Consider the following 25,101-nt stretch of genomic DNA (forward strand, 5'->3'; position numbering starts at 1 on the left):
ACGTCTGAGCTGTGCCCTTCTGGTAGTGATTCGTTTTTTTCAATTTGAACTTGTATTGCTGTAATTGTGTAGTCCTATTTCATCGCAGTCCTGAAATGTTTCATTAAACCAAGGTGCTGGATAAATAAAGTGTAATACTATTCGATAAGAGCTTCATATTTGTCCAACAAAGAGACATTATTATGGAATATCATCACAATATTTGACATATATTCAATTTATATTGAAACCATAGTAAATTGCACCATTATGAATCTTGAGAATCACATATCTACATTACATCTAGTTCGACAGCGAACCATTCCGCCTGTTTAACCGCTGAAGCCCCATGAATATGAAGCAGGATTGAGAAGGACACAAAGAATCCTCTGCGGGATAAGGAGAGGAGAGTTCCTATAGGACCAGGAGGTCTATAGGGCAGGCTGCCTGGGAATATGCGAACTAGACAGCCGATTTGCTTGTAACACAAGGTCTCTACACAGAATTAAGCACGCTCCACTGGACCCGACTACGAGTCTGACTACGAGTCTTGTCCCCGCCCCCCTTTCGACAAGCCACAGCATCCATCCTCCTCACGCGCTCACACGCTGCGTGATCCCCATCACAAACTGAGAGCGGCGGCTTTGCTGAGCCGATGGAGTAGTAGTAGTAGTGGGAGTGCTCGCAGCTTCCTTTCGCCTCTATTCTCCTCCTTATTTTCTTCAATGGATTCGCCTTTTCTTTGGAATATTGCTTCGACCCACCGCGGTAAGTGTGCGTGGTGTCTGCAGATGCTGTGGGGGGAGAAATACGAGGAAACGCTATTGTCTGTTGCTGAGGCAAGTTCGGACCTTAATCAAGTCACAACGCGGGGGTCTCGTAAGATAAAACGAATCAGAGCTCACTCTCAAAACGGGTTAGTGAACGCACCATCAGAAGGAAATGGGTGTAGAATAGTGTTTTAATGATTGTAAAGAATCGATATCGGTATTTTGCACAGACACCTGTCTCTACCAGCAACAGTGACCGCCCTCCAGGGCTTATTTACGCCCCTACAAATATGCATTTAGCCCAAATTGCGTGTTCCAGTGCTGTGAATCTCCCGTTTTATTGCACTAAGACAAACATTCGTGCAAATGTTTCGCCTTCGTTGCAGAGGAAAATGTATCTTCATGACCAGCGTGAAAAATTCGGACCCATCTCCCCGCCCCCCAACATCTCAGCCAGGGAGGCTCTTCCTCCCAACCAGCCCCCCTTAGACATGGCACGGTGCAGTGGTTGCTTTTCAGATCACTGACAGACTGAAATCCTATGCTTGTTAAAATGCCTTTGTGGATTGATGTCTTATTCTATCAGATTCAGAAACATGCATATGTATGTGGATCTGCAGGATTGGCCTGAGCTGGAGTAAGACAAAGTGGCACCTTATATTCTATTATTGCTCTTATACCAGCACAATATGAATACAATCCTATATCTGATGCAAACGAAAGGCTTCTTTGTGATGATCTTGGTCTTCTCTCACCTCAATACTCTGCATTATGCACACAAGGACAAAATGCATCAGGGATAATTCAGTGTAAGTTGTGCATACAGTTTGTGAATGTGTTTAAACAGTACAGATTACATCTTGGATGAATAGCAACACAATTATTTGCAGATTTACAGTTGTCATGCATTACAGATGAGCCAAATTATTCAGCAAACCAGTGACCAAACGTTTTCTGGACTCTGTATAGCATAAATCGTGTTGCTCGTAAAAATTGTTTTAAAATATCTTCTCATTTGTATTCACTTTTTCTCTTTTTACTGAATAATATTCACTTTATGCAGTATTAAATCCTCCTAGTGCCCCTTGGCTGAGCACTGCAAGTAAGATAGTATCACCCACCCAGAGGCACTACAGTATATTTCCACCAGCTATTTGTACCTGTGAATTTGAGCATTCTGTTGTGTGTGTTTATATCTGACAGGTGTATTCATACTTGTCCCTGCAGTCTAGCAGGTAAATAGTATTATTCAGCAGACAGATGGCAGGTGGCTGGGTATCAGGTGAGACTTTTTCTTGGCTGTCAGGAGGGCCTGCCTGATTGCAAGAAACCACTTGGCATGCACCCACCATGCCATCTACATAGTGGCACAACTGTGCATTCATATAGTGTGTGTGTGTGTGTGTGGCGTTGAGTATGCAAATGAATCCTGCGTGAAAGTGAAGGCACAAAGGAGTGCATGTGTATATTACTCATACAGAATACTTTGTTTTGCTGTAGGCTGTGTGTGTGTGTGTGTGTGTGTGTGTGTGTGTGTGTGTGTGTGTGTGTGTGTGTGTCTATCTTAAAAGGTTATGTCACTTTTGGCCAATCATACAGCAAAACAGGCTGAGGTCACAGTGCACAGTGACATCATCATGGCTGGCAATGATACACTGTGGTGATGTTAGTCTGTGACATCATGAGCAGCACCAATAATTCAGATGTGAGGTCTCACTTTGTAACATCAACACTCATTCAATTCATGATGGTTTTTGTTCCTAGATTTAATTTTTTAATCAGTGATCCAAGTGTTATTATTATGATGTTGCAATGTCAGCAGCTGATTTTGATTTAGTTTTTCTATTATTGACATTTGATTATTGTGTGTTAATACTCGTTTGACTTCAGTAAAATCATTTTGTTAGTCTGTGCAAAGTCTAAAGACGGTTTATTGGATCTTTAGTTGTCTGAAGTTGTGGTAAAACACATTTTGTGGATACCACAGTCGTCATGTGAACTGGTTTACATGTTATTGCAGCTACTTTGTCCCATTTGTCCTTATGATTGATGTAAATTATGATTTATTGCTTGATTTATGTCCTGGGAGAACATCAATCAATATTTGATTGATGTTGGCGTGGTTGCTCTCAGAATGGACCTCAGTTTGTAACCTATTGGCAATACTGGGTTTGTAAACACCACAATACTGTTTTAGGATAATGTCCATGTTTATTTTGAACTACCGCTATATTTTATTCAGCTACAGTACTGTTCTGTATCACAGTGTATTGGCATTATACACAGTAAAGAAATGTATTTTGTACTGTCATTCGAAAGGGTTTGAAACTGTCAATATAAATCAGCAACTATACAAATATCTTTTATAATAATATTTCACTAAAGTGGTCAATAAACACTATGATATTTCCATTGTATTTGCATTCTTTATGCTTCCACTTTTAGTCCCGCAAGTCCAGCAGGAAAAATACCTCTGCAAAACATGCTTGTCTTATCATCTCAAATCTCCAAGTAGAGGACACTGAGATGATTGCTTGTGACATACTGTAGTAGAGCATCCCATGACATTTATCAAAATGAAATGCAGCTGTAGTGTATGATCACCTCTTCACACATCACATGTGACAAATCCAAACATACACACATCTATTCTAGCTGTTTACACATCTGTTTCTTTGAGCATGCAAAGATGGAATATTGTCCTTAGCACGAGGCAAAAGGCTGTTCTGTAATGTGTAACAAATCACAATAATGACAGGGAGACACCAGCAGATGCTTTATGTTCTTAAAAAACCATGAGGCAGCCATATAGATGTGAGTCTGCATTAAGCCCTGACCTCTGATCTCACGTCTGATATCTAACTCCTCCTCCACTCCCACATCAGAGACTGGTTATTGATCACATGCACACACACATACACACATACAACCCTTTCCACGCTCCATAGATAGCAGGTATTTGATTACCACGAGATGTGGGGGCAGTGTTATTAGAGCATTGGGGGTTTCCTGATTGGGCCATATATCTGTCGCTAGGGTGTCTCTGGGGAATGCTTAGCCCTAAGGTGAGATAAGGCCTGCCTCCGGAGACCGAGGGGCCCTGGCTTTATCTAGAAGGAGGCTGATACATACAGGTGATACGGTGTGATCTCATGAATATTTTTGCTTGGGTTTGCCAGCAGAAATATAATACAGCAGTAGCTAATGTGGCTAAACATCTATATTAACAAGGATGCTTGATTCATTTGAGGGGAAAGTGGAATGTTGTTGGCGCCAGTTCACAAATAAACTCAGTATTTGTAGCTTGCCAGAATGCAGTGCGAGCTTCTCAGCCCAGGCTTGTGTATGTAATTAGTTTGAATGGGAGCTAATGGAGAAATACTTACAGCCAAATGTTGTTGCTGGCTGAGAGCCCTGGTTTTGTTTGTTGTTCATACATGGTATTAAAAAGTAATTTGAGATTGGTAATTTTACTTATTTGGTTACTTGGTGAAGAGTAATATGATTAGTAGTTTTTAGTGCCTTTCAATGAATTTTCGACCGTCAACATTGGCAGACGTTGCAGCAATAATAATTCACAAATGATTGAATTGAATTTGAATTGAACATCAAATCTCCTGCTGGACCTCCTCAGCATCTATCATACTGACAAGCAGAGGGAAGTCATTTGTCTTCTTTGACTGAACATAAAGCAAGTCTTGGACCACAATTATATTTGTGTTGTATCAAAGATTGTATACAACGTTAATGAAAAGACGACTAGATAAAAAGCACATTCATTATGAAGTGAGGCAAAGCTTCTGTGTGAGTGTTTGAACTTGAGCTTAACAATTGTGGTCCCCCTGTGGTTGTGTGAGTAGAGATATAAATAGACAGAGTGAGGCTGTAGAGAAATATCAGGAAGGACATACTGATTTCTGAGATCAGCAAGGGTCCAAGTTGTGACACAAACACATGGTCAGACAGATTCCCCAAACACAGTTGGTAGGCATGTCACAAGAACTGATATTTTGAAAACCTGACGGTACTTAATGCTGCAGATGCCACAAGTAGAAGTAGAGTTGCATTGTGATACGTTCAAGCTATAATATGTTATAGAAGGTGTTTAAATGTGGTCTGTTTGTGGGTAGAATTTGAAATAGATTGTTTCACAGTACCATTAAATAGATATGACAGAGCAAATTATGACCTTCCTGACTTGTTTGGGGCCGATGAACACTGACTACCAATGTTGGACAAACTATACAGATTATTTACCAAAGTAAGAATATCAGTACAACATTTTCTAGACTGTCATCATCCAATAAGACAGAACCAAATAGATGATTCAGCATTCATTATGTAGTGCTGTACATAGAAGGGTAGGAGTATTGTTTGGCTCGGTGTTTAATGCCTATATTTTCTGGGAAATCTGCAAAACGATTAGGCTTTTGTGTCTTCTTTAAGCAAGTGATAAGAGGTTTAGAGATTTTCTACATGCCTTTATTCAAAACTTTACAAAAGCTTTAGTACAAACATAGATGTAGTTGTAGGTTCATAATTAAAAGGAGGATAATAAGGAGGAGGAGGCTGGGATGGTTCTGATTAATATTTAGCTAAAATAATTGACGAACACTCATAGATCAAGAGCTTTTTTGACCTAAAAATAGACTGAAATCTTGAGATGTTACAAGGGCAGCCTGACAATTGACAAAAACAAAGCTTCACAGCATCATTCAGCAGTGAACACACTGGGTAAATACACACACATACACGAACAGAAGCCTTGGGGGATTTGTGGAAATGCATTTTACTCAATTTAAGAATTTACATTCATACATATGCAAATGTACCTGAAGCGTTTGCAGTTGTTTACCAATGACATTTGTTGGGATGCAAAGCAACCAACATCATCCCTGTAGGCTTTTTTCACCGCCTGAGTTTAACGAGAGCCGTTTATTTTAGACGTGAATATATAGAATTTAATCTAGAATAGATAGAGTATTATAAATTATAATTCAGCCTTAAACCTATGTATCAAGAATCAATAATAAGCCAATACAAGTAGGTTGAAGTGGAGGTTCACCAAAAGTGAACAGAAGTGATTCATTATGGTTTCACCGCACGTGTACAATCACAGAATATCTAATAGTGATAATGTAGTAGGTGTTAACGATACTTGACAGTTTTTTGCAAATGTGAGAGAAGAGAGCAGACGGGTGTGACATTGAGTTAAGAATTATCAACGCAGTAGTGTTAAGCCGAAATTAGCTTCGGAGACAAATATCACTTTGCTAAATCAGGAAGGAAAAAAAAGGGTGAAACTCGGGCCAGCAGCTGAGGCAAACACTTATGTGATATGTGGAAGAACAGAAATGTGTTTGAAGACTTTTGAGACTGTACTTGCACTGCTTAGAAGCAAAATATCTCCTCAGCTCGTTTCTGCTGCTTCTTCATGTCTTGCTTTTCACGTACTGTCTCTGGGGGAATGTTTTTTATTCCTTCTTAGTTTGAGAAGTTTTGATTCTTTTCTAAAAGGACATTCCTGATCTGTTTCTGTGAGATTCTATCGTTTCTGATCTCGTCTAACTTGCCTCTTTGTTTGACTTTCTCGTGTCCTCTATTGTATGTCGTTGCCTGGCGTTGGGGGGATTTTCCAGCTGAGATTTTTGTCAGGAAGACAGAAAATAGCAAACAAGTGATGCTGAACTTCATTGTGGTTTGAATTTGTTCAATATTATCTGACTAAACAATCTCTACACATGTATTAAACTCACACAAAACGTTTCCATCGTGCAAAACAAAGTGGCTTTTGAGAACTTTAAAAGTGCATACTGTATGACCAACTTAGCATTGATCTCCCTTAAATCAGTGCAGCAGAAACAAAGAAGTTTATCGCAAATATTATTTTCTTTTTTTTGTGCCTACATTAACCACAATGCAGCACATTTTAATTTTTCTGATTTAGCAGGAAATAACAATATCTGCATCAGTTTAAGTACTTTAAAAAAAGCTGTCCAATGCCACATCAGTGAGGCACAATTTAAATGCGAGCAGATTGTGAGATTTTTTTTCTGCTACAAGGACTTAATCCCTCCCCAGTTTCTCACCCCCAAACACTGGCAATTCATTGTGTTAGTTGGAATGCGCGACCAATTGGAGGGCTTGAACCTGGGCTGTACCATCTGTGTGTCGGTGTCCATACAATGAGTTAATCAGATGTGATTGTTAAATCTGACAATATTGAATATATTGATTTTAGAATTTGAATTTAGTTTGCCGAGTCAGAAATAAATATAAGCTACAGTATAAACATCATTAGTTTTAAAATGTAAGAACCTGCATGGGCCCTATAATTCATATACTCCCCTATTTATAACTTTCCCTGTGTTCCTGGTAGGTGTGATATGTGGAGGAGTCAAGAACTGTGGTTGTCAGTAGCTAACACATTTTAAGGCGTTGACTGTAATTGCTGAAAACAACAGAATGAAATAATGTCCCAGTAGAGGTAGCAAAAGTTCTTCTCCCCTCAAATGAACCATCTTCTTTAACAAGTTGTACATATCATAAATAACTTTTTCTCCTACAGTAACTGCTCTTTGTCTTTTTCATGTGTTTTCAGTATCTCGCTATCCAATTATTTTTGTTCTATCACTCAAAGTCCCTGTATGGTCTGATGCTCTTAAGAGAGATGGGAGAGGAAAGACAATGTTATTTTACACTCCAGTATGTGCATGATGGGTGATTCATCACTGCCTCATGGAGTTTGGAATAACATTTTGTTGTAGCGCCAATGCACTGAATGTGTATTGTCTGAAGTTGCACTGATTTATCAACAAATGCTTTGTGAGAACCCATTATTGCTTTCTACAGAAAAAAACAGATTTCCTACTTGTAGAAAAGCCAAAAGGGAAGTATGAAAACTGACTATTTATAGCTACAAAGATGCTCAGTTGGCGAGGGTAGAGCAGCCATGGGACAGCTCTGTATCTGAGGGAAAGAGCATGAAGAAATCAGATTCTGAGGTATGCACCTTGTTAGTTATAAACCCTTTCTTCAGTTGGAATTTATAAAGGAAGTCTTGTGGAAATACGTGGATTTATAGTTTATGAAGATTGTATAATTTATTTGAACAAATATCCTTCTTGTGCGAGCATTTTCAGCATCCAACAACTTTGACTGTTGTCTAGTTGAAAGGCACAGTGAGTGTGGTGTATGTTTGGACAGACTTGCATGCTGAGTTGGCACCCAGTAAAATAAGCGTTTTATTTTCTTTCCAAAAAGAACCCCAAAACACACTGAAAATACCCTCAATCTCACAAGTTCATCATATTTATGATTTTCTCGACAACACATGGAAATCGGAAAGGGTTATCATATGGTAAACCTTTGTCATTGAACTGCTTTACGTTAGACGTTTAAATGAGAAGTTTGTCACCACTTACATCTTTTTACTTAAGATATATGGATACAGCCAGTTAGTTAGCTTAGCATTAAGACTCGAAACAGCAAGCCAAGGGTTACAAAATCCATACATTGACATAGGTGGTAGCTATTCAACAGATGAGAATTGTATCTTCTCTATTCAGAGTAAAGTCACGGAAACTATTTCAAACGCTTGAAAAAAAATTCAGTTTACACGTTCAGCCATGGTTCTTGTTTAAGTTTGGCGTTGTGGCCCTGCATAATTTAAAAAGGTTTTATAATTCCTACCCCAGGTTGTCTGGAAATATGGGTTTTTGTTTCCTCACTTGGGTGATATGTTGCGTTCCCAACATTTCTGCAAGGTCACATGGTTTAAGAGGGCTGCAATTTGATATATAGATTAGTATTTTGTCAAGTTTCATGAGCCCATCCTAGGTGGACACCTTAAGATTCTTATATCCAACTTATGGCATTTGTCAGACTCATACTCCTTCGCTCAGTACAGAAAGAGAGAAGGGCAAACGGTCAGTCATAATAACTGGAGGTAATATCTCCCCAGCACTATGACCAACTCTGTCATCCTGACAGTTCAGTCACATTCAGACAGTCGGCCAGGAGATGTTCAATCAGACGATATTTGCGGCCTTAATATATCACAGTCAGCTCGTGCCGCCTCTGAGAGGAGAGCGGTCACGTCTAGACAAAGTCATCACAGGCTGGCTGAGTGGAAAGGAGACACTGATGAATCCTGACAAGGCCTGCAGGCTGCTCTTTGATGGGACACTCGCCTGCAGAAAGACGTTCTGATCACCTTTCATCCGACTGTAATTAACCGGCTCTCGGAATTGGAAGAAAAACGCTCCTTGGTTTATGATCTTTGGAGGCATCTTTTGAAGATGTCTCAAGGCGAGAAAAAGGGAGAAATTATGTTACTGTGACAAGATCCGATTGTTCAGCGCTGTGACCACTCAGAGCTGCGAGGCTGATCTTGTGAGTGTGAAATGGGCCAATGCAGTGTAAACTCTTTGACATCGAGTGCGGCCCCATTACATTTTTCAGTTTTGAATCATCTGTCGCAGAGCCCCCTAGTCAAATCATCAAGCTCACAGTCCAACTGTCAAATTGCAATTGGTTTTGTTCCCTCTGCAGCATTGCCCACAGAGGAGGCAACATAAAGCCTAGACCGCACAGTTTAAGTCTCTTAAGATTGAAGGCTTGTATTCACTTTGAACATCAACAGGATGCTACTTGCCAATAATTTCAAGCAAATACAGTAACAAGTTCTCCTTCTATCCTATTTTCGTAATTACTATAATTTGTCATTGAACTATAACGGCCCGTCCACACAGCGGCGTGCGTTGAAGCTTGCTGGCGGGCGTGTCTGAAACTCGACCAACAACCAATCACACAAGCAGCGGTTTGATTGGCTAGAGCTTGTACTGGCATATGATTCGATTGGCTGACGCTTCAGCCGAGGCTTCAAAAGTTGAACATTGCTCAACTTTTGCAGCGAGCCACGCCAGCAAAGCTCCGCGTCGCTTCCCACAATGCAGTTCGGCGAAAAGTGACGTCACCCCATTCAAAGTGAATGGTGAAGCGTCAACGTACGCCGCTGTGTAGACGGGTCGTAATAGACCTGTTTGGTTGGTAACTTAACAACTAGTAGTTTGGTTCAATCTGTCCCTTAAAAAATATACTTGGTGTCCTATACTCTGTGTTATGTTTTTACTTGTATCACCAATGAAACTCCAGTAGAGTGGCACTTGGAGAGCGCAGATTTGGCCATGGCCAATGGTGCGACGCGTTCACATGCTTATCGGGGGTTCCAATGTCCCAAGTTGGGTAGCTATTCTTCCAACTTTGGTGTCTTTATGTGGTTTTAGTACTTGTTGTGATTCCTCTGACACCACAATTAGGCAGCATTACATGCCTAGTGGAGGTAAAGACAATTGTAAACAGGAAGTTATACTGCATGCACTGACCCGTAACTCTATTTTGGTGAATGTCTAACCATGCTACATGGACCCGCAGTGATAGATACAACTGCTGTGTCTGACAACATGTCGTGTGACGCTTCAGTGTGACTACAGAGAGCTCACAAAAAACTAATTAATTATGGAAAAATCCTTTTGGTTTCACGTCATTCCACCTTTATTTCATCCAATGTCATCTATATGATCAACGGAAAATATACTTTGACCTTATTTTTACATTTGTTCATTCATATTGCTTCCTTGACAGTTCCTATGATCAGCAATGGATTCTAGTAAAGCAGTTGAATCATGGTGAAAATAATGATGATTCATAGGCTGTGCTGCTCATTATGTTTGTTGTACCATATCTGTCACGATCTGTCTGTGTTGTTGTTTTGTCTTGTCTTTGGGTTTCCTGTTTTATTTTGTAAATTGTTCACCCCCGTTTCCTGCCTGTTGCTTTCTGTCTGTTTTCCCTCCCTGATTACCCGATTGTGTTCACCTGGTGCCTCTGTGTTTTCTCCTACCTCCTCACCTGTCTCGTGTTTGTTTGATTAGTCCTGGGTGTATTTAAGTTCTGGTTTTTCCGTCTGTCTTTGTCGGTTCGTCTTGTGTTATGACTTGGTCACCGGTGAGTGTTCTGTCTGTCCAAGTTCTATTTCATTATCCTTGAAATAAAGGTATTATCAGTTTAATCTGCATTTGGGTCCTGCTTCCTTCGCTCTACCGTGACAATATCATGTTTATCTAATTTTTACCTAACTACTGAGCTCAACTCCATGTTTTTCTCTGCAGTTATAATGTTATGCTTATTACTGGTAGGAAACAAGGCTGTAGATTACGAAAAAAAGTCACATTTCCCACTGAGAAAACAAAGTTGGCTGCAGAACATGAACTGTGTCCATTTGACTGGCTTGGTAAAAGCATGGCTCAATGGAGCAAGCTGCAGAGACGATGAATCTGCAACTCCTGTCCTACGACCAGCAACTCCTGTTGCTGGTCGTAGAGAACATTTAAAAAACGGGCACATATCTGAAAGTATCACAGTGTAAATCTGATCATTACCGTCATTTAAATATGGCTATTGGACCACATTACAAACCATCATGTACAGTTGCAAGAAAAAGTATGTGAACCCTTTGGAATTACCTGGATTTCTGCATAAGTTGGTCATAAAATGTGTTCTGATCTTCATCTAAGTCACATTAATAGACAAACACAGTCTGCTTAAACTAATACCACACAAACAATTATATGTTTTTATTGAACACACCATGTAAACATTCACAGTGCAGGGTGGAAAAAGTATGTGAACCCCTAGGCTAAAGACTTCTTCAAGAGCTAATTGGAGTCAGGAGTCAGCCAACCTGGAGTCCAATCAATGAGACGAGATTGGAGGTGTTGGTTAAAGCTGCCCTGCCCTATACAAAATACACACCAGTTTTGAATTTGCTATTCTTAAGAAGCATTGCCAGATGTGAACCATGCCTCGCACAAAAGAGCTCTCAGAAGACCTACGATTAAGAATTGTTGACTTGCATAAAGCTGGAAAGGGTTACAAAAGTATCTCTAAAAGCCTTGATGTTCATCAGTCCACGGTAAGACACATTGTCTATAAATGGAGAAAGTTCAGCACTGTTGCTACTCTCCCTAGGAGTGGCCGTCCTGTAAAGATGACTGCAAGAGCACAGCGCAGAATGCTCAATGAGGTGAAGAAGAATCCTAGAGTGTCAGCTAGAGACTTAAAGAAATCTCTGGCACATGCTAACATCTCTGTTGACGAATCTACGATACGTAAAACACTGAACAAGAATGGAGTTCATGGGAGGACACCACGGAGGAAGCCACTGCTGTCCAGAAAAAACATTGCTGCACGTTTGAAGTTTGCAAAAGAGCACCTGGATGTTTGCAAAATATTCTGTGGACAGATGAAACCAAAGTTGAGTTGTTTGGAAGGAACACAACGCTATGTGTGGAGAATCCAAAGGGTTTTCTTGCAACTGTAGTTGATGCCACTCTACCTGCCATAAACAGAAAAGTTCCTGCGTCATAGAAGGTCCATTACACTGTTAATGTGCACTGACACGGATCACAAGGATGTCCCATAGTAGTGTTTTATGGATTCACTAAGAGAAAATTAATTTTACATGGCATATAAGGCTTTGAATGTGGGTAAGAGACAGTCCATCAACTGGAAAACATTAAAACTCTCCACCCTGCTGAAGTGTCCTTGAACAGGTCACTGAGTTTGTAGAACATTGCACTGATCTTCTGAATGTAAATAAGATTAAACATTAATTCTGAATCACCTGAAGTCACTAATGCACTCACGTGGCAGGGTAGCCGGTGCTAATTTCTGTTTCTTGTACAGACTTTTTTGTGTGTAGTGCTAGAAAAAGGCTTTGGGTCAGATTTCTTCCATCTAATGTTGTGTTGATTAGCCTGTATGGAGTGTTAAATGTGATGGGACAGGCACTTAGGGAATGATTAGACATGTCAACATCACTGTCTGACTGCGTCAATTGACAGCGTTTCAAATCAGGATGAGACTTTTCCCTTGTTTTCCCTTCTGGAATTTCGTGTGGCGCCTTCAGAAGCAAAATGTATTTGTGTTTGAAGTTCAAGATTCTCACAGTTCATTCGCACAATAGAGTGTGGTTCGGTGATGTTTAAACGTCAGCATTAAATGTCAGGTTTTGGAGTTAGTCACTCACAATCAAATAGCCACATCCTTCCAGTGGGAAATCCTTCGAAGAGGATTTATTACACCAGACCTGCAACCTTTGTATTGTATTTTAAGCCACAAAAATAATGATGAATATTATTTTTTGTTTTCTTTACGTCAAGGAGAAGATGGATACTTCTCTCATGAGCTGTATCAATGTTTTCATCTAAGCCTCTGAGAATGTGTATATTATTTGTGACGGTTGGACAGTACATTGAGTTGTAGAAATGTGTTGTAATCATTTTTAAGGCAATCCATCATTTTATCCTACAGTATTACTGATCTATTGGTAGCAAATATTGTTCTGCAAATATTATTATGTAGCGATTGCTGACTGTGAGATGATTCCTAGTTGGACTTCTCTTGACTTTCTTGGTTGTTTGCCAGTTACTCACCAGACAGATGATAAAGAAAACAAAAAACCCAACAAAAATATATCAGTAAATACTTTGTATGTGGTACTGTAAGTAGGGACGCATATGTATATCTTAAATTGAAATACCCACATTATTTCAATGTATACACTGGTATCGCCTTCAAGACTCTGCTGAAATACTTGTTGTTCTCGCTATTTATTTCAAACACAAGTTAACATGTAAAGTAATTCTAAACAGAGAAAAAGTTGATAAACTCACAAGTAAAGGCTTCCAAGGCACAACACGTTAAGATTAAGAGAGTCCTTAATAAGGACTCCTTATCCCAAGAAGCCACATGAGAAATTGTGGCCGTTTCTCAATCGCGAGGATGCTGGCTTGGTAGTCGCGTACTTCCAAGTCACTTCCTTCAGAAACGAAGCAAGTATACTTCCAAGCCACGGCTTCGGAAAACGAAGAAGAATGGAACAGGCTAACAAGTGTGCCACTCTTTCTAACGGTTTCAACATAAACTGTACCAAAATAAATACCTCACGATGTCTATCTAATTATGAACTTGCTTTACTTTCACGGAACACATTTTTGGTGATAAAAAACAAATGTAACAAAGTAACATATTTACCAACACATGTTCTACGTCACTACATACTTACATTTAAATGTGTGCTGCGTTGGTTCAGCAATTCTCCGCAAGGGTTTTTTAAATTGGTCCGTACGCAAAGCATTGTGGGGATTTTAAGGACGTGAAGTCTATGTGCAGCCTCGAAATTTCCCCCAAACCAAGGACGCGGCCTCGGTGGAATTCCAAGTATGCTGGAGATTGGAACAGTCCTTCGGTGGCACTCGATGACGTAGCATCCTTGAAATATTGGCTTGGAAGCCAGTATCCTCGAGATTGAGAAACGGCCAATGACTCCATGCTTCGCAAAAAGTGCAAAAAAGGTGGCAATATTTTTCCGTATTTAAGCAGAAATATGGTCTCTTGAAATTCAACTCAACCTGGTTGTATTGTCCACTGGTTAAAATGAGCAGCCGGTGTAAGAGGTAATATGTATTATGTAAAACAATTGGTAAAAAGAAAAAAATGATTGAAATATAGAATCCGAAACATATCCTTCCTGATTCTACAGCAATCTTCCTGTTTCTTCACTCACTGCCTTTCATAAGTCAGAATTGCGCAGTAGGAAGAGAGTTCAAATTAAACATTACATTACTCTTCAATGGGGAATTATGCGCTATTGAAGCCCCCTCAGTTATGACCGATAAATATCTGCGTGGGGGTCGTAGCTTTGTTAATTGAAACCAATAAATCAATAATTACTATAGCAGATACTGACTTGCCTAATACACTCTCAGGCCCAGTTTAATCAGTGAGGTTTCAAGACAACAACATATCAAAAATCAAACAATTGGAAAACCTCACCTTGTTCTCCTGGGACTAATGACGGCCATTTTTCTTTTATATTTGAATACATTTTTGACAATGATGTTTTTTTTAAATTGTAGGCCAAACTGGGAGACCCAAAGGCAGGCCTAAGACACAACATACAGAGTGAATCTTTTTACTAAAATTTGCCAAGGAAAAATATAATTTGAGCCATTGTGCATGTCCCTCCTGCCACTGGGAACCAGGATCAAACCTGAATGGATGGATCATTGGGAATTTTTCAAGTCAGGTTTCCAAATCTAATGATTTCAAGTGTTTCTCTTAATAAAGCTATATGGTCTGATGCTAGAAAGTTCAATGAACTGTCACCAAGTCTTTAAAGTTAGATACTCTGTGATAATAACCAACTTTTAAGTTTATGGTGATAGGTCAATACCAAATTTGGTTCTCATCAATGCTCCATTTGGAGGACCCTACACCTAAGTTTAAAAGGCATCGCTGCATTTCATCATTATCAGATAATGACACTTGATGTTCCCATCTTTACAGAGTGAGCTGCCGTGAATCCTGAGAGGAGAAGTCTCCCCACAGGAGACAAGATGGCGTCCAACAACACCCTGCGCAGCTACTCCATCATCCCATGTTTCATCTTTGTAGAGGTGAGCGGGGAATGTTTCATACTGGTTTTGGAAGGAGGACGGGAGGGGGTGAACACGATAAGTTTGTGTGTGCGTGACAGTTTAACCATCCGCAAATGACCTTCTTCTGCTAAATTATAGCAGCTAACCAGAGCGTGAAGTCTTGAAATGAGTGGAAAGCTGAATGTGTGCGTATCGGAATTGTTCTGCTCCTCCATATTTAATTACCATGTCAGTTGAAAGTCCTTAATCAGAGAGATGTCTCGGGAAGCCTTGCATTACATTCTCTCTTTCACTCACACACACACACACACACACACACACACACACACACACACACACACACACACACACACACACACACACACACACACACACACACACACACACACACACACACACACACACACACACACACACACACACACACACACACACACACACACACACACACACACACACACACACACACACACACACACACACACACACACACACTCACACTTCTCAGATGAAATATCCTGCGTTGAGAGTCTAACATGAGTTTACGCCTCTTCTTTTATCTCATGGCTTCTTCTGGACTTATCTTTTGTGTCATATTTTCTGACAGCCTTCCACCAAAGGAGTCTCTCACACTCTAAATTAATATAATTGGCTGCTATGTGTGCCTGGGTTTCTCCTCTAAGATAAATGAAATGTGACCATTTTATCATCATTGCCCCTTTGATTCATGTTATCTTTCTACCTTGCTGCTTTTGGAGCAGGCTTGTGAGATATTGCCTTTTTTTGGCCTCAGTACTCTTATTGTAAGAATGACATACATTTTCTGCACTTCTTTTCACATCTGAGGACGTTTATTCAAGACACCCCCAGTTATTGATTAGCCGGACACATCAATAATTTAAATGGAACCCTGTGTCACTGAATCTGTTTCCAGTTGTGAGATTATTTCCATTACAATTTTCACAGCAAGGATAAACAGGCATGTGAGTGGGGAAATAATTTTTTCGACAGTTTGCAAGTTTAATATCTCGATAAGCTATGATCATGATAACGTACTGTAGAAGGACTTAAAGGGGCCCTCTAATGCCTTTTGTGGGTTTCCCTTTCCTGTAGTGTGTTAGTGCTTTTGATGCATGAAAATTGTTTCAGCTCCCACACACACCTCAATTGTAGTCCTTTGTTTACTTCCGTAACATAGTCACATCATTATGTTATGATATGCTAAAGAGCGGGACATCTCTAAGTGGTTGACCAATCACAACAGAGCCGGCCAGCTAACCAATCAGAGCAGACTGGGCTCTGGTTTCAGACAGTGTGAAAAGGGACAGTATGAGAAAATACATTTTTGAGTGTTAAAGTAAACATGTCACAGTCGAGGCACAAAATACAAATATGAGCCTTAAATTGAGCGTCGGGCATCTTAAACCCTCCTGTATTCACTTAGCAAAGGGTAATAGAAACTAACAGAAAATACTTCATGGCCTATTCTTATTTGTGTTCGTCAGGATAAGTCAGACATAGACGCTATGATTGCCTTATGAGAAATCCCACTCGTGTCGATTAAAATGTAAATGTTCTTCCCACGCAGCAGACCTTTAAAGCATATGAGAGACAGTAACATAGAACACATGAATATAGACACATTTCAAACAATATTCTGCTGAAAAATCAGCTTAAAGGTTTTTTTCCATTCAAAGTCATCACCGATCATTTACTGCTTTCAAGTGTCTTGGCTGTTGCTCAGTATGTAATGCTCGATTGGACACTGCTAATCATGGCTGTGTAATTTGTTTAATTAGGATGGATTTAACTAAAGGGGGTGTTAATGTGTAACTGATTGTTATGTTGGCGGCAACATCCGCAGTTTAACATCTGGATGGTAAACCCCACATTTATCTACATTTTTCTACAATAATAATAATTTAAAAAAAAAATATTTTCCTTAGAAGTGCATTGCTTTTTAACAACTTATCATTGAGGCGGTATGAGCTGTCAAACTGTGAAATGTCCTCGTTGTTAATGATGAAACCATCAGCTAATCAGGTCTGGTGTTAAAAATCAATTTTGGGAGACTTGCACTGTTGCCATAGCAATGTGTGCATCTTCAAAGTTGATCCTCACTGGCAGCTAGACCAGAAAGAAGCAGATCAGTGAGCAGATGTTATTGATGAAACTCCATCAGGGTCTGAGGAGAAAAATAAAAATCCCAGGAATGGCTGTTTTGTGACTTTATATCATCAGTGTGTATCACTGCAGAACATGCAGGGAAACGTTGACAGTGTCACATGGCCTGAACTAATTAGAAAATATCTTCCTCTTAAATAAAACTAAAGAGTACAGTTTAATTCTCTGGCCTTTTCTTCCCCCCAAATTTGTATTGTTGTTAAATGTGATGTAAACTAGACAAGTTCACTTCAAATATGTTGCTTAAGGGACACTTATCACAAGGAGCAATTTAATTTAATGATTGTTCAATTTCCTCTATGTCTCTTAAAGGAATGGTATGCTCATGACACTCATTTTTAAATAATTATCATCCGATAAAACAGACCAGTCTCTGCCAGTCTCTCTCTTTTTTTTTTAATCCGATGACATTATCAGTGATTTTAAACTGATTAATTACCGAAATAACATCAACACTGTGGGCGGCGCCATTTTACCGGACGTGACGTGAACCATGCGTTTGGTTTCGAGGACACGTTGATGTTCATGTTATTTACTGTAGTTACTCTCTTCAAATATGCCTCATTGTATCGCGAAACATTGCCACAATTCTGATAGGAACAATCCACGGAATGCTCGGTTTCATCTGTTGCCAAAAGGTAAGCGTAGGAAGTACGTTCGGAGGCAGTGGCTAGCGAAATGTGGCCGGCCCGAACCGAAAGATCCACAGGCGCATGTATGCAGCGAACATTTCAAGTTTCCGGACGACTACTCTGAGAGTATGATAAAACATAACATGGGATTTATTGAACAACCATTACTTAATGGAGATGCAGTACCATCGGTCTTTCTGGTGTCATCACCGACCAGGACACCAGTTCGGCCAGTTGAGAAATCGCCCTCTGCAAGTGTGAAGCGACGGAGGACCAGAAGTAGTGCTCGGAGTAAGAATAAGGTATGTTATAGCGCATTTCCATTGCAGCGGGTAGCCCCGTTTAAACGTCCTTTATCGTGCAGGCCAGGCCAGTTTTTGGTGGCCTTTCCATATAGCGTAGTACCGGCTATTGGGTATTTTCCCCCAGTTTTTCCGGCCCCATAAAATCGTGGTTCTAGGGCCAGGGACAACGAGGCTGAGTATGCTAAACTAGAGAGGGAATCGCTAGCAAGGGTGGTACTACATGCATACATATCTAGTAATCAAAATCATTGTATCTACTAAGTAGTACTAAGTAGGCTCGAACCTGTATGGCTGAATTCCCCCATCCAATCTCTTCATATTGCTCAAAACTTCTTCCTCGGCTGACGAGTCCGAACTCAAATACTCCATGTTTTCGTGTGTTTACAAAGTGAACGCATGGATGACGTCACGACCATCACGTGACTACTGAAAATGGGCAAAATGGCAGCGGCCTGACGGAATATACAGGTTTTGATAAAAAAGAGCTATAAAATCATTATTTACCGGGGAATATCGCTGATTTCTTCAGGGTATGGTTTAAACATAATGTTTCACTAAATACTGAAGTTTTGATTAATTATCTAATGAGTGGAGCATTCCTTTAAGGGACATTCAAGAGCATGGAAAAAAGAACAAGTAAAATGTCAGAGTTATCAATGCAGAGGTTCGGTTGGAGACTCTATCAAAAGGCCTGCATTGCATTACGGGACTTACTACTTAATAACGGATGTTTCATAATAAAAAACAACAACATTGACTCTTCTTCACATTTGGTCAAAGTCCAATTTTTTAGGACCCATCCATCCATAACGTCTACTTACATGGACTTTGTTGCCTTTTTACTTCATATTGTGGCAGCTGTGGCTCAGTGGATAGTTCAAGTCCCACTGCAGTCTGCATGTCGTTGTGTCCCTGGGCAAGACACTTCACCCCAAATTGCTCCTGTGGGGATTGTCCACAGTACTGAACGTAAGTCGCTTTGTAAAAAAGCTCCTCAGAGAGGCATGCAATAGCCCATTGAGTAGCGAGCTTTCTTTAACTTTCACGACTCCTTTCCACTTACTTCCCCTGTTCTTCACAGCCCGCTCTCAAAGGCATCCCACCCAGCCCCCCGTTTTCTCCGTCTCTCCTTCTTTGATGTCTCCATCACATCCTCATTTCTCTCCCCTCCCTCCTTTCTCCCTCAATCTCTCCCCTCATCTCTTCCTATTCCTCACGGTGTCACCTTCATTATCCTCCTCCCTATCTATACTCTGTTTTCTTTTCTTCTTCTCTCTTTATTTAGTTTGCCCTCTTCATATTACTCACCCTGCCTGTCACGAACAGAGCAGAGGCAGAGGGATAGTAATGTCACATGACCGCATCAAAGCGTTCTGATTGGAGCAGCTCCAGGGCCAGAGGCGGTGTGACAGAGAAGATGCTTATTTGTGGGGGTTTGTTTATTTAGTCATGTAATTTAACCCCAAGATTACCATTTGTTGCTGCCATTTGCCATTACTGTGAAGATACAAATAAATAAGGATAGGATTAGAGTACTGGGATGGAGTGAAACATGAGGATGGGACGTAAGGGAGGATAAGGAAAGATAAAATGGGTATAATGACGAAAGTATTAAGGGGACAGGATGTAAAAGGTTGCAAAAATTATGAGAAATTAATTAAAGGCAAAGCTGTGGAGCTGAGCAGTCAAGAATGAAGAGATATATCCCGTTCCTCCCTTTGGATGAGATTATGTAATACAAAGAGCCTTGGGCTTTCATTCATCTATAGGACTCACTTAGACTTGAAAACAGAAACCTTGTGAAATGAATCTCTTGAATATCATCTGTGAAATTTCCCGCTGTCAACCTTCACAGATGATTTCTTTCTTTCATCTAGCTCAATCTCTCGTACCGGTGTGATGTAATAATGTTCTGAGGTGTCATTATTTAAAAAAACAAACAAAAAAAAACAATTGTTCTTGATGTCGCACTCTCTTAGCTGCGATGACGCAATATGATTTTTAACCTGAGGGATACTTACAAGAGGCTTTTATCAGGGGAATAGTTTAAATGTAATTTTTTTTTTTTAACAAATCAGACAGGTGGGACGCCGGATAGCTCAGTGGTTAGATCTGATGCCCCATATTTATTTTCTGCTGCCAAGTAACCGGGTTAAACTCTTGCGCCCGCCAAACATTTCATGCTACGTCCTCCACTCATATCTTCCCCTTTAAACTAAAAAAAAAAAAACACTCTTAGGCCTAAATAATCATCTTTAAAACAAAAAATCTGACAGGCGGTAAGGCATAGGCAAAACCATGGATGGGCAAAACCATTATCATCTTAAGACTAGGGCAGAAAGTCAGTAACAGGTCGCAGAAAGAAGGCTTCAACAACCTGGTGCCTTGACCTGAGCACAGGCTTGTTTACAGGTGATCTCTCAGGGCAGGGAGCAACACCTGTGGGACGTACACAGAGCAGCACCCCTAGAGCGATGTTGGACTGGTATGAATCTGTGTGTGGACTAACAGTATGCCCCATGGGATGAAGAGTAACAGCTGTCTGCCTGAGAGAATCCATTTGACCCACTTTGGAACAACATAATAACTGTTACCATTGCCATTTAACAGCTGACTTTTTGAAACTATATCCCAGCTTTTGTTCATGTTGGAAAAAAGAGAAACAAGTAGCTGTCTTTGTGACGTTAAGACAAGTTTGACAACAGAAGTGTAGCGTCACGGTCTAAATCCGGGCGAGGCAGACTATGATGCCCATTCCTGTCAGTCTTTTTCTTTGAGGTCTACTAACGCAACATGACAGTGAAGTGAAAAAGTAGGACTGGTTTTGGATTTATATAACGTTTGTCTGGTTGTTTTCAGGGTTTGAGGGAGGAGATGCGCGTCGGGGCTGACAGTCAAAAGATTTGGAAGTAAAGAGATAAAGAAGGGAAAAGATTGGGAGCACTGGAGAAAGGGAGGGATGGGCTTTTTTTAGAAGTATCTTTGAAGTTCTATTATTATGAAATTGACTGTGTAGAGATTGCAAACAAATAAAAGAGTAATATCGCATATGGTTATACATCTCAGAAGAATCGAGTACAGTAACTCTTACTTTAGTTTGACGTTTAATATCTGACCCTTTACATCAAGTTAAAGCTATGTTACTTTTTCTAAGGACTAGCCATTGTGGTTACATTTAAATGCTAAAACATATTTAAAATAGTACAACAAAGTAGAGTCAGAAGTATGACTGTAATGTCTTTTAAAAAATGTATCAACTGACTTTTTCTTTCAAACCTTACATTGCTTTTCTTTTAACTTATGAGATGTATTATATTTTATGTAGTGGTGCCAATCCTTTCCGCCTGGTTTAAGCATCTACAAAGCAGTTGTCAAGGAGAGCCGCTGTGATGACCCTTTGAGTAATGCGTGCTTCATACTGTAGGGCAAAGGCTTGTATGGTAATATTCTCTCTGCTGCCATCGTATTGCGAGCACTATCTGTTCAGAGGTGATTTTGTCCAATATCTCCCTCTCCTGTGCAACTTAAGGTATACGTTTGTGTTAACGTTGGCAGCCCTTAAATGCAACTTTGGGGCAGCGTAACATACTGAATACTCCAAGTGAAACAAGACCACCTACAGAGTTGATGAGGGATGTGAGGAATGTGTTAGCAAACAGTTGGATCAGTATTTAGCCTACATATATTCCCAAATGTGCTGTCGGCTAGCATAGATCTTGGTTTTGTGAGTTATTTTTTCTAAAACTGGATCCCTGCTGATTCCTGTGGCTGAAAGCGAGGTGGCTGATAGAGAAGAATATAAAGTTGTGAGCAAAACACATACGTACGCGAAATCCTAAACTGTAAATCTCCATAGAGTTGAGGGAATATGTAACACCTTTAACACCACAGGCAGTCATGTGATCCAGTTTAATTGGGAACATGTAGATTCAAGTTTTGAAGAAATATAAATGGAGATTTTGCTTTGTTAGTGTCCTGTAAGTAATTGATTTATAAATGGTGGCAGCAGGAAATTCTTGTTCTCTCCTCCCAAGTAATATACTTTCCCAGAAGTCACCGAGTAATGTAGCGTGGTAAAACTCAACAGAGGTGGATAGCTGCACCAAATGTCCTGCCTGGAGATGTGAATTGCACCCATTGAGGGAGAGGGATAATGGCATGCTGCAGTAACTTTGGATAACCGTTTTTACGACGGTCGGTCTCGTCAGTCTGCCCTTCACACTGCTAATGCAGCATGACGCCAGCATGGGAGGGAATATAATGAAGCCACACGTTATGCTTTACAGAGAAAGGGACACTTGTGCAGGTGTTAAACTGTCACAGAGAAGCCAGCTCATAAAGAAGTCACAATGGCTTCCGGCCTACAGGGATTTCACTGCACCTCTACTTTTTTGTATGTTCTTATTGTTAGGATAAGTCAGATATTTAACTTAAGTAAAGGACCAGTGTGTAGAGGTTACAAGATTGAACAGCACCTACATTATAGCAAAGGTCTGTCATGTATAGCAGCGGTCTGATATGAAGAAATAACAGAGTGAAGAATTTGGTGATTGACCAATCAGAATAGACTATTCAACAATTGGTGTGCTAATCTTTTTTTTTAATTGTTATTAGTGCATAGGGTTATATCATATTTTCACAGATTATCATGACCCCTTAGAATTCAAGATAAAGATATTATCGGTATATAAATAGAACATTAGTCCGTCTCCCCTGGTGCAGTATTTTGTTCGACTAAGAATCATGATTTTGTTGGCTTATAGTGAACCCTTAAATATTTTACAGTATGTTATTACTGAAGTGCTGAAGTAATATTTTAAACCTTTAAACCACTTGAGTCTACCAAAGTAAAAGTACTTACTATGCAGAATAATATATATTATTGTCGCTACTAATCACTAATATTGCAGCTAGTAATGGTGGGACTCATTCTATGTAAAATGGTAGATTATTCCATAGTAATACTTCGTACTTTTTAAGTTTATTATTTTATAATACTAATCTGAAAAGTAAGTAGTTAGTAAAGTCAACATAACACAATTTTTGTGAAAGTACCATATATGCCTTCAAAATGTAATGGAGTAGATGTATAATGTACACTAGTTCAAAATGGAAGTGCTCACATAAAGCAGGAGCTCCTCAAGATTGTACTTAAGTGAAGCACTTGACTAATGTATGTTCAGACCTGACTGAGCAGAGAGTAAGGCTGAACACGCTGAAATTGCTTGTCTCTCGTGGCCTGTTTTGGTAATTTGCCACCGCCTGATGACTCTCATCATGTCTAATGGCTCACTGCTTGTTTACAACTTTTTTTGATGATTTATAATGTGGAGAAGTAGAGGGAGGCAAAGTGAGTGATGGAGAGAAAATTGAGTTTTGAAAGGATCTAGAGAGTGGGATTGGGAGTAAATAAATGATTCAAGAACATGTTAATGTACACATTTCACTTTAGTGATTTAGTATGAAACGCTTTGATGTTTTAAAAATGCAAAATATGGGAAAGGTCAAAGTAAATGTAATCACATTAGTCATTCTAAAGTTTAACATGTGTACTAGGGTGGTCCTTCGTGAGAGGTAAATGTTTTGAATTCATTTATTTTAAGCGCCAACCACCGGAATTCGTTATACTAGTCAAGAAAACTCTCCTGGTGAATTTTATTCAAATTCCAACAACATTTACCCCTCCCTCATCAACCTGGGCTGCCACACCAGCAGACACGGTGCAACTGAGGCTAAACTTCAAGGTCGATGAGGGAGAGGTAAATGTTGTCAGATTGAGGAAAAAATGCACCAGGAGAGTTTTCTTGACTAATAGAATGAATTCTGGGGGTTGGAGCTTAGACTTTCCGACTTTCAATTTTAAGGACCACCCTAATGTGTAGTGTACGCTACCTCTTATTAATCTGCCCAAGCCCCTTTCAGGTATTTCCTGACATCCTTCGCTATGTGATCTCACAAGGTATTACATGGCATTTCTGAAAGCATAGGAATTTACATATTTTCAGCAGAGACCTATGAATAATGTTTTAGCCGATTACCCTGCTGGAACGTGTTTGTGGATAAACATGAACATCATGAAATTATCCCATATCAGTGTAAGCTTCTTTTACCCATTTGTGCCTGTAACCAAGTGTTATGTGTGCTGTTTTGGCTGCAATATTATATTTAAACATACTTTTTTGTATTAGTTATTGGGAAGATTTCTTTTTATATTTTAATTAGAATTTAGAAAAAGCAGAAGAAGTCCCATATCCGGAAAGACATGATTTAGTTTGATAAGAAAATGGCTGTTTCTCAGGACGAATGTGTGTTTTACTATGTTTACAGAAACCAATAGCACACACACACACACACACACACACACACACACACACACACACGCACACGCACACGCACACGCACACACACACACACACACACACACACACACACACCCTGTCTGAACCCCAACAACCATATTGTCCAGTCTGCTCCACACACACTCACTGGTTTACAGAGTTTACAACTGCATCAAACAACAGTTAGTCCTAATTGCCTGATTTTAAAGGACATCATGTATTGACAGAAATTAAAACAACTCTAGCATGTTTTACTTCTATGGTAATATCTGACTCTGGAAAACCCTAAGCTGTTTTTATTCTCTTGCAAAATGAATGTATTTTAGAAATCACATACAGGTATCTGTAAACTGTAGCATCAGGGTTCGACACCGGAATAAATGGGAACA

General features: G+C 39.9%; 1 protein-coding gene across 3 annotated transcripts in view; it reads left to right on the plus strand.

Moving 5' to 3' along the window:
* Positions 1–541: 541 nt before the first annotated feature.
* The window catches only part of plppr1 (phospholipid phosphatase related 1), a 56,064-nt gene continuing 31,504 nt past the window's right edge, over positions 542–25,101 (plus strand). For all 3 annotated transcript variants that reach the window (XM_034229316.1, XM_034229317.1, XM_034229315.1), the window contains exons 1-2: positions 542–747; positions 15,162–15,271. In XM_034229316.1, the coding sequence (XP_034085207.1) occupies positions 15,212–15,271 (60 nt within the window). In that variant the 5' untranslated portion in view covers positions 542–747; positions 15,162–15,211. The remainder of the gene's footprint in view (positions 748–15,161; positions 15,272–25,101) is intronic.

Source organism: Gymnodraco acuticeps, unplaced genomic scaffold (genome assembly GCF_902827175.1).
Source record: "Gymnodraco acuticeps unplaced genomic scaffold, fGymAcu1.1, whole genome shotgun sequence".
Classification (NCBI taxonomy): Eukaryota; Metazoa; Chordata; class Actinopteri; order Perciformes; family Bathydraconidae; genus Gymnodraco; species Gymnodraco acuticeps.